At 67.4% G+C, this 10,488-nt stretch overlaps 2 protein-coding genes across 2 annotated transcripts; one reads left to right on the plus strand and one right to left on the minus strand.

Moving 5' to 3' along the window:
* Positions 1–658: 658 nt before the first annotated feature.
* SNCB (synuclein beta) lies at positions 659–4,653 on the minus strand. Its single transcript, XM_075509738.1, has 5 exons — positions 4,533–4,653; positions 2,976–3,014; positions 2,517–2,635; positions 1,596–1,685; positions 659–1,373 (listed from the first exon to the last, which is right to left on the minus strand). The coding sequence occupies exons 1-5, from the start codon at positions 4,651–4,653 to the stop codon at positions 1,341–1,343; spliced, it is 402 nt and encodes a 133-aa protein (XP_075365853.1). The 3' UTR covers positions 659–1,340.
* Positions 4,654–6,385: 1,732 nt separating this feature from the next.
* EIF4E1B (eukaryotic translation initiation factor 4E family member 1B) lies at positions 6,386–7,885 on the plus strand. Its single transcript, XM_075509663.1, has 7 exons — positions 6,386–6,403; positions 6,576–6,664; positions 6,773–6,868; positions 7,005–7,068; positions 7,270–7,383; positions 7,494–7,633; positions 7,771–7,885. Exons 1-7 carry the CDS (start codon positions 6,386–6,388, stop codon positions 7,883–7,885), a joined length of 636 nt encoding a protein of 211 aa, XP_075365778.1.
* Positions 7,886–10,488: the final 2,603 nt, after the last annotated feature.

Genomic DNA, 10,488 nt, shown 5'->3' on the forward strand with positions numbered 1-10,488 from the left:
GGCAGTCACCTGCCCTTGAGGTGGTCACACTGCAGCTGAACGAGCCACAGGTGCCAGCCATGTCCCCGGCCCCCTGAGGGGAGCAGGGTCACATAGGAAGGTGGGGACAGCAGAGGAGAGGCTCCCCTTTGCTCTGCGCTTCTAGCACAAGATCAGGGTGCGTCCCTAGGAGGTACCTCATGAACAGCAGCACACCGTGCTGCAGGGAGGACTGCGGGAAGCCTGCACCCAGTACCTGAACATCCTCTGCTAGCACAGCCAGCGTTTCCTGGGAGGGAACCAGTGCTCGAGCCCAGGACTGTGTCTAGCCTCATCCTGGCTCGAGGTCCTCAGCCCCAAAGGGCCCCCTGCATTCGCCTGCGGGCGCAAAGCACTGCAGCCAGCACGCAGGCAGGTGGTACGGGGACACTCCTGCACCCCACGCCTCGGCCAGAGCGTGAGGCTGACGCAGCAGCGAGCAGACGGGAAGGCATCTTGTCCTCACGAGGACCCAGTCCTGCCCACTCCCCCAGCCGGAAGGGGTTAGCTAGTCTGCCCCAGCCCCTCATTCCTCTTCCCAAAACTACCCCTACCGCCAAAGCGCAGGGCCGCCCCTCTCCCCAGGGAACCCACAGCCAGGACCAGGGGGCTACAGACAAGAGTTGGCTTTATTCACGGACACGGGGGCAGCTGTGTCACTGGCAGCTGCCCTCGTATTGCACATCCAGCGACGGGGGCGGGGGGATATCCATGCCACGTCACAACACAGCGTCGGCACTACGGGACCTTGGGGGGGGCGCGGGCACCGTCACCACAGCAGGCTGGGGAGCGGGCTTGGGCGCCAAGGGTTCACAAAGGCAAAAGACCCGTCCACCCATAGATAGAGAGAGATATATATATAAAAAAAAAGTTCCATGATGACCAGAGCAGAACCACAGGGACACACGTGCAAGCAAATGTACAGCAGCCCGTGAGCAGGTAAACATGCTTTGTACAGACACAGACACGCTGGGACGCGGCCGGGGTTTATGGCGCTGGGAGGGATACAGAGCGATAAACCCAGGCTTCGCGCACACACGCATACACGCACACCAGCCCCTGTGGGCAGTGCCCACAGCTCGGGCACGTGCCGGGGCTCGCAGGCTTGGACATGGCGGGTTTTTCTCACTGCTAGACATGGTACGGAGACATGGACACAGTCCCTTGGAACGGAACTGGAGGAAGAACTCGTGAGCGAACGGGGCAGGGGCACCCCTGCTCCTCCCCGGCACATGGGCACCGGCCGGGGCTGGCTGGGGAGGAGCAGGGGGCTACTGGCGGTTCGTTGTGCTGCTGGTGGAAGAGGCGAGGACGGGGGTCCATTATGCCTCTGGCTCGTATTCCTGGTATTCCTCCTGTGGGGTGGGGAAAGAAAGAGCCAGTGAGAGAGCTCAGGTGGGGCACAGAGCCCCTGTCCCCCCCAGCCCCACGCCAACCTGCCCATGAGGCTGCAGGGCTGCGTGCACGGGGCACCTGGGAGCAGGCAGGCTCTGGGCTTTACTGCGGACAGCGATGGCCACCGGCATGCTGAGTGCTGGCACCCCATCCCTGTGACCCCTGCCACCCCGTCCCCTCACCTGCGGGGTCTCCTCGTAGTTCTCCCCCTCTGGCTCCAGCAGCGGCTCGACCAGTGGTTCCTCAACAGCCTCCTGGGCCACCTCCTCCGGCTGGGGGTGAAACGGGGGTTCAGTCCCATGCAGACAGCCCCCCACGCGGCACCCACCCTCCCTGCCCCTGCCAGACTGGGGGAACCTGGCAGAGACTAGCAACGCACCCGGGATGCTGGGGACTCCACCTGGGGAGCCCAGCGGGGGTTGGCTGGCAAGGGCACCCCGGGCACACACCAGCCCACCTAGCTGGGAGGTGACAGGCAGGAGTCCATGGGAGCAGGGCCTGGGCGTGCACATCCCTGCACCGCTCCCAGACCCGGCCCCAGGCAGGTGATGGGTGCTGGCACCGCGGGGGCCCTGGCGGGCTCCAGGCGCTGGCGGGGCCACGGGAGCATCCTGCATCCCTGGCAGGGGAGGGTGGTGCTGGGTAACCCCTCCCCGGGGCTGGCAGAGCAGCTGGCAGCAGGGAAAGGGGGGCGGCCAATCCCCCCGTGCAGCAGCGGTGCCGGCGGTGGCCTCATTTCTTCAGCTGATGCTATTTTGGGCTAAGCTGGAAGCCAATGGGGGCGGTGAGATGCAAACCCACTGCCCCTCCCTGCCCCTCCGCTCCCGCAGCTGTCAGGTCACCTCGCAGCCGCTGGAGCGATGTGCCGCCGGCCCCGCGCCGCTGGCCGCCATGCAGGAGCCCGCACACGCACACGTCCGCGGCGGCCGCACACGCAGCCGGCACGCTTGGGGCAGCGACACCTGCCTGCCCTGGGCTCAGGCAGAGCAGCTGGGGACCCTCGGGGTCCCCCCATGCGGCTGAGGAGCAGCCGAGGGGCTCCCCGCCAAGCCTGGGGGCATGCCAGCCTCCCCGCGGGCATGGCAGTGGCCAGGGGGTCTCACCTTCAGGTCCGCAGGGAACTCCTCCTTCTTCACCAGCCCGGTGGCTGCTGCGATGTTGCCAGCGCCCGAGAACGCCGCTTCGCCCAGCTGGGACGCCTGCTCCTTTGCTTTCTCAGCCACTGCAAGAGCCAGGGCTGCCCATCAGTGCCACCCCGTGCCAGGGAGGGGTGCCCAGCCACGGCTTCATGCCCCGCACCACCCGGGGAGGGCTGCTGGGGAGTCACTGGACAGGATCGGGCCCTCCCTGCCTCCCTGCCCAGGCGCTGGGGAGCAGAGGGGGCCGGGACGCTGCTCTGCAGCTGGGCAGGGAGTGTGAGCAGCCACCGCAAATCCTCCGTTGCGGGCCCTGTTATATAAGAGGCTTTAGCCGGGTGACATCAGCCCCTCAATTAGCCTCTGATCTCGTTAGCACGTCCATGCTCTCAGGGTACCGCGGCAGGGAGCCAGAAGGGACTGTACCTGAGGTGACGCCTTGCACCACGCCTTGGGTTTTACTCCCTGGGGGTAGAAAGAGACAGAGACAGGGTTAGAGGGGCTGGCGGCCGGGCTCTGCCACGTGCCGTGCCCCGGACCGTAGCAGGGCTCTGCGAGCTGGGGCAGCATCCTGCCCACACCCCAGCCCAGCCACGCCAGGGCAGTCGGGAGGCTGAGTACCCGCCTGGCTCCCTGCAAGGCTCCTCCGGTCCCTGCAGGAGCCCAGGCTGGGGCAGCACGCGGCCACCGCCACGTGCCAGGCAGGACAGAGACCTTGGGGCCCAGCGCCGTGCCGGGGCACAGCCGGGCAGGGTGAATGCCGGCCGTGCCGCTGAGCAAAGCCTCCCGTGGGAGCCGGGATCCATACCCGGAGCTTGTGCCAACACGGCACGGGAAGCCCCACAGCCAGAGCCGCCCAGGGCCGGGTGCTGCCGCTGGCTATGCCGACCCTGCCAGGCTCCCTTCAGGCAGAGCGACACCACCCCCAGATGCCGGGACACCCCACGGGATGGGAGCAGGGTGTCTGCCCACGGGGGAAAGGCAGGGACTGGGCAGCTCCTGCAGGATGAGGCCTCGGGGAGCTCCTTGAGCTGCTGGACCCCCGGCCAGGGCACGCACCCCTGGGGGGTCCAGGGCAGGCACCCACCACCGCCCAGGGAAACAGCTCCGGCGCTCCAGCCCTCCCGCAGAGCTGATGCCCTCCGGAGCGGGACAGAGCCCCAGCCCTGGGCCCTCCCTCCCTCCCGCTGCAGGCAGGGGCGGCCTCAGCTCCCTCCCCGAGCAGCCCAGCACCCCAGCCGGGCACACAGCCTGCGCGGGAGCTGCCTCCTCCCTGCCAGCCACGTCTTCGGGACTTGGCCCCGAATGGACCCCGGCCCCGAGGGGCAGCGCGGAGGGACCCCCCCCAGCCGCCGGCTGGGTGCAGGGGAGATGCCGGCAGAGCCGTGGTGCAGGATGCGCTCCAGGGCACGGCCTCTCCGAGGGGGACAAACGTGTCCCCGGCCCCCCGGCTCCGAGCCGGGCACATCCCAGCACGGGGGTCACCACCTCCATCACGGTCCCTCTGCGCTCCTGACCCAGAGCATCCTCGGCGAGGAGCCGCGGGGCCGTCGGGCTCAGACCACCGGGAGCCGCAGGGGGTCCGGTCCCCGGGGGCCCCATCCCCTCAGCCCGGGGACCAGCCTCGACCCTGCCCCTGCCCGCGGGGCCCCATCCTCCTGCCTGCACATGGCCTGTGGGCAGGGGGCGGGCACGGCACTGCGGGCACCGGCCCTCTGCCCCGGGGCACCCCGCCTCTGCGCCGGGGCTCCCCGCCGGCAGGGTGGTGGCGGCGGGGAAGGGGCAGGGGCGGGCGACGGGGGGGAGCGGGGCCGGGGACAGGTGGGGACAGCAGGGGGATGGGCAGGAGGACGCAACGGCAAACGCAGGAGCAGGCAAGGGCAGGCAGAGGGGGCCGGCGGGGGCATGCAGGGGACGGGCGGGGACTAGCCGGGGGGCAGGCAGGGGGCAGGCAGGGGGCAGGCGGGCCGAGCCGGCCCTTACCGACATAGAGGACCCCCTCCTTGGTCTTCTCGGCGGCCTCGGCCACCCCCTGCTTGGTCTTCTCGGCGGCGGCGACCACCCCCTCCTTGGCCTTGGACAAGCCCTTCATGAACACCTCCATGGCGGCTCTGCGGGGAGAGGCCGCACGGCTTCACCCCGCCCCGGCCCCCCCCCGGCCCGGCCCCGCTCCCGCCCGCCCCGCGCATCCCCGCCCACCCCCGCGCCCCCGGCCGCGCCGCCCGCCCGCCCCCGGCCCCGCCGCCCGCCCGACCTGGCTCGCTGGCGGCGGGGACCGGCGGGGACGGGCGGGCCGGGCCGGGCCGGGCCGGGCTGCGGCGGGGCGGGCTCAGTGCGGCTGTGCCGGGGCCGCGCCGCGCCGCGCCGCGATGCGCGGGGGGGACCGGGCTGAGCCGGGCCGAGCCGTGCCCGGCCGTGCGGAGCCGTGCCCGGCCGCCCCCCCCGCCCCGCCCGGGAGCGCGCCCCTGCCCTTTGCCGCCCCGGCCCGCGGGCTCCTTCCCCGCACGGGTCGGCACCCCCGGGACGGCCCCATCACGCCGCACCTTCTCCCCATCCGCACCCGTCCTGATCCCGTCCCACGCTGTCCCCAGGCTATCCTGTCCCGGTCCCCGTCACGTCCCATCCCATCCTCTCCCTGTCCCGTCTCCTCCCGATCCTGATCCCATCCCCTCCACTCTACAGGCTGTCCCCATCCCATCCTGTCCCCGTCCCACCCGCTCCACGTTCTACGCTGTCCCTATGCCATTCCCGTCCCCCATCCCATCCTGATCCCATCCCCTCCTTGTCCTGTCCTCCTCCCACCGCATCGCACCCCATTCCCATCCCACCCTGTCCCCACCCCATCCAATTCTGATCCCATCCCCTCTCCATCACATCCCACACTTTCCCCATCCCATTTCATTCCTCTCCCATGTTGTTCCCATCCCATCCTATCCTGATCACATCCTCCACATCCCACAGAATCACAGAATCACAGAATCACAGAATCATATAGGTTGGAAAAGACCTTTAAGATCATCGAGTCCAACCATAAACCTAACACTGCCAAAAACCATCACTACACCATGTCTCTAAGTACCTCATCCAAACGTCCTTTAAATACCTCCAGGGATGGCGACTCAACCACTTCCCTGGGCAGTCTGTTCCAATGCTTGATAACCCTCTCGGTGAAGAAAAATTTCCTAATATCCAGTCTAAACCTCCCCTGGCGCAACTTGAGGCCATTTCCTCTTGTCCTATCACTTGTTACCTGGGAGAAGAGACCGACCCCCACCTCTCTACAACCTCCTTTCAGGTAGTTGTAGAGAGCGATGAGGTCTCCCCTCAGCCTCCTTTTCTCCAGGCTAAACAGTCCCAGCTCCCTCAGCCGCTCCTCATAAGACTTCTGCTCCAGACCCTTCACCAGCTTCGTTGCCCTTCTCTGTACGCGCTCCAGTACCTCAATATCCCTCTTGTAGTGGGGATCCCATCCCATCCCAACCCATCCCATCTCATCTCCACGCCCCATCCTGACGCTACCCCGCCCTATCTTGTGTACCATCCTGCCTTACCCCACACCATCTTGATCCCACCTCCCACTGTCCCCACCTTACCCCATCCTACCCCCCCATCCTGATCCCATCCCACCCTGACCCCTGCCCTCATCGCCCAGCTCCCTGCCCTGGGAGGGGATTCCCCCATCTCCCTGCTCCCCAGGAGGGGCAGGCCTGGCACCCCCTCCCCAGCACACCGCCCTCCCGCCCCACCAGCTGCAGCTGGGACGGCTGCCTCATCCCGCCCGCCTGCGGGCACTTAAGAGCCAGAGGCGGCCGGGGGGAAAGGCTGTGCTGGGCAGGATGGCTACAGGGGAGCAGGTGAGTGCTCTCCCTGTGGGCTGGGCCTGGCAGCAGAGCCTAGGTCAGCCTTGCCATCCCCTCGGGGCCCCTGGCTGTGGGATCCATGTCATGGTGTGGGGGTGGCTGGGGGGCTGCAGGCTTCCTGCTGGGGTGGCTTTGGGGCTCCTCGGGGCTGTCCCTCCTTCTCCAGCGAAGGCAAGAGGAGCGGCGGCGGCGGAGGGCTCAGCAGCAAGAGCTGCTCCTGGCAGAGACACTAGGCAAGCACCCCCTGCAGAACAGGTATGGGGGGCCCAGCCATGGGCAGCCTCTCCCAGTGCTGGGAGTGGGGTGCTGGGGCTGGACAGGGGCTCCAGCATGGCTGACCCTCCATGTCCCCTCCCTCCCCAGGTGGGCACTGTGGTTCTTCAAGAATGACAAGAGCAAGATGTGGCAGGCAAACCTGCGCCTTGTCACCAAGTTCAGCACTGTGGAGGACTTCTGGGCGTGAGTGTCCCGTGGGTGGGCAATGTGCCCCCTCTGAAGATGTCCTGGTGGGGGGGTATGGGCCAGAGGAGGGTGCTAGGGGTCCCTGAAGTATCTCTTCTCACCTGCTTCTGTGTCTTGTCTCCACCTGGCACAGGCTGTACAGCCACATCCAGCTCGCCAGCAAGCTCACATCTGGCTGTGACTACTCCCTCTTCAAGGTGCGACACCCTCCCTGCCACAGACCTTCCTCAGACCCCCCTGCAGCACCCAGCATTATGGGGGCACACTGGGTGCTGGTGGGGCTGGCAGGGTGCCCTGGCCATAGGGTGGGAGGGGAAGCCTGGCTGGGTGCTCACAGCTTCCCGAGCTGGCTGTGGCCAGGTGCTCGGTGCCCCTACCAACCCCGTGCCTGTCCGCAGGACGGCATCGAGCCCATGTGGGAGGACAGCCAGAACAAGCGTGGCGGGCGCTGGCTCATCACCCTAGCCAAGCAGCAGCGGCACACCGAGCTGGACCGTTTCTGGCTGGAGACGGTGAGTGTGGCCCTGCTTGGTCCACTGCAGGGTCCCGGCAGCGGTGTTTCCCCCTGCCCCTGCTGAGCCCTAGCAGGGACTGTCCCGCGCTCCCCTTCTCCTCCCGGCAGCTGCTGTGCCTCATCGGGGAGATGTTTGATGAGTACAGTGACGAGGTGTGCGGAGCTGTCATCAACATCCGCGCCAAGGGGGACAAGATCGCCATCTGGACCCGGGAAGCGGAGAACCGGGAAGGAGTCACCCACATTGGGTAATGCAGCTTGGGGGGGGGTGGGGGGGTGGGGGGTGCGCTGCGTGGGGCCAGGTTGGGGGGAATGGGGTCCCTGGGCAGGGAGCCGGTGGGAGAAGCAATGCTGCCCTATTCATGCAGCTCCTCCCCTCCTCCAGGCGTGTCTACAAGGAGCACCTGGGCCTGTCGCAGAAGGTGGCCATCGGGTACCAGGCCCACGCAGACACGGCCACCAAGAGCGGCTCCCTCACCAAGACCAAGTTTGTGGTGTGACTGTGGGGGGAGTGGGGCACTGCCTGTGGGGTCCCCCTGTTCCATCCCACAATGAATGGCTGCAGCTGAGCACGGCCTCTGTGTCCAGGGCTGGGCCAGGGCTCTGGCACCCTGGGGTGGTCTCCTGGGAGGGGGACGATATGTTGCCGTACCCTGTACCTGCCTGCTGGGTGAGCGGGGCTGGAAGCACAGAGCTGGCATCACCCAGGCATCACTGTGGGCTTGGGGCACTGTGTGTGTCCCCCTGCCTCCCCCAGAGCCTGGGATCGGTGCCCCTCTCCCTGGGGCTGCGCGGGTGTCCCTCTGCTCCGGGGGACCCTGGATAGTGCCCAGGAGGATGCTGGGCTCTGTCGTCCCCTGGCCAAGGCATGGGCACAGCTCACTGCCCTGTGAGCCTGTGTGTAGGAGGGGGTACCAGAGCCCAGCTCCTCTGGGTTGGCTCAGCCTGGGGGGCTGGTCCCCATCTCCCCCAAGCCCCTGCACATCAGTGGGACATGGGTCTGCCTTCTCGGGAAGACCAGCTGCCCAATGTCCCCGCAGCTGCCCACCTCGGGCTGTGTTTGCTCGCATCCCCTCCCATGGGCACCTGCAGCACAAGTGGTATGAAGCTTATTTGCTTCCCAAGGGTGTATTGGTGCCAGACCTGCAGGTTCACAGCCCCAGTCCATTGAGCCCTGGGAGTCTGCTGGCTCTTCCTTTCCATGGCCCATGTCCTCGGCTGTCCTGGCCCTGGCTGCAGAGGGGCCCCCACTGCTCCAGCACAGCCCAGCCCATGGTCTGTCCTTTAATCTTTTATTTGTTTTTGATTGTTGGGTCTGTCCTTTCCCCATGCCTATTCATGTTCTTGAGGTGGAGCTGCCTGCTCACCTCCTGACAGTGCTGCCTGCACTCTGGCCTCACTGCAGCTCCCCTCCAGGAGCCTCCTCCATCCCCTCCAGGAGCACCTGGGCAGCTCCAGCTCAGCCCAGGGTTGCACCCTGTCCAGGGCAGCACGTCCAGCCCATCCGTGCCTCCCTGTGAGCCCAGAGCTGGGGCCACTTGTCCCCCACAGCCGTATGGTGCCTGTGCTGGCTCAGTGTTGCCCTGCCTGCAGCTGGGGTTCGCAGAGAGCTGGTCCTGCAGAAGGACAGAATCTTGACTACATCTCTGCCATTGCAGTTGGTTAAGGCATGTCTGGCCACAGCTCTGCAGGCAGGTGGTGCGGCTGTGGCACCCTGGGCGCTGGACCCTGCGGTGCAGCCCCATGGGGTTTGCTGGGGCAGGCTGAACCCTGCCCTGCTCTGGGATGCTGCCATGGCTGCACAGAGCTGTGTCCCCAGGACTCAGCTGCCCTTCTCCAGGGCCACCAGCCCTGCAGCTCCCCTGAGGCAGCTGTGCTAGGGCTCTGCCTGCAGCCTGCCTGCCCTTCACCACCCGCCGTTGCCCCTGTGCCAGGCACACCGGGGGTGAGACGTGCTGCCGGAGAGGGGAGGTGGGAGCTCATCCCTGGCACGCAGCGTGCCAGGCCGTGTCCCTGTGTCCTTGAGTCGCGTGCTGGCCCTGGGCTGCTTCTCTCTGCAGGTACAAGGGGGACAGGACCCTGATGTCCTCCCTGTAGGGCAACCGGTGCGGGGGTGCTGTGGGCCAAGCTGGCCCCACGGCCGACAGCACGGCCAGGCAGGGAGTGGGGAAGAGCAGTATGGGGGTGGCTGGTACCCCCCAAGCCTGGTGTGCCTGCAGGTGGGGGAGCCGGGGGGCCCTGAAGCGGGACCCGGGCATAGGGTCTGCCTGCCCGGCTGGGGCGGGGGACTGCAGCCTGCCCCGCCCGGCGTCGGTCCGCACAGGCAGCGCGTGCCGCCGGGCGGGCACGCGGCTGCTGCCTGCACTGCCGGCCCCTCGCCACGCGATGGTGCCGCTCGCCCGGCCTTGGCCAGCTCCAGTACGGCAGGGCTGGCAGCCTGCCCTGCCTGCAGTGGGGTACCCTCCACCCTGCCCTGCCTGCAGTGGGGTGGCAGAGCCGCCCCAGCCCCCGCGGGTGAGAGGCAGGCAGGAGCGATGCGTGGGGCACGGGTTGTGGAGCTGGCAGGCCTGAAGCCGGAGGGGGGGGGTGGAAGCACGGGGGTGTGTGGGGTGCTGAGACCCACATCCAACGCACCGTCAGTGGCTCCTGTGTGTGCCCCCCCTAGCAGTGGCAGCATGAAGGGGGTGAGGCCCAGGGGCTGCCTGTCCCTCTGCCCCTTCAACCCCCTCCTCTGCCTGGCATGCCCCCCCAGCCCCCCACCTGGCTCTGGGGCTGAGCCCCCCCATGCCATGCTGGCACACTGTCCCTGTCCCCTCACCCCCGCAATGGGTGCAGCAAGGGGGCTGTGCTCGTGGGCTGCCCTGCGCCCTGCCGCTCTGGGGGTCAAGGTTACCTGGCAGGGGGGAATGGCAGAGGCTGCCATGCGCTGCTGTGGTTCATTGCCATTCGCGTGCAGCTGCGGTGGGATTTCATTTGATCGGAAAAGTAATAGGGGCCATTTATCTCTGTGGCTTTATGGGCTCCCTGCAGCCCCGCCAGGCCAGGGGTGGGGGGCTGGCAGTGCCTACCTGGAGCCTACCCTTTGGGGACATGATGGTCTCCA

Source organism: Mycteria americana, chromosome 8, assembly GCF_035582795.1.
Source record: "Mycteria americana isolate JAX WOST 10 ecotype Jacksonville Zoo and Gardens chromosome 8, USCA_MyAme_1.0, whole genome shotgun sequence".
In the NCBI taxonomy this organism is placed as follows: domain Eukaryota; kingdom Metazoa; phylum Chordata; class Aves; order Ciconiiformes; family Ciconiidae; genus Mycteria; species Mycteria americana.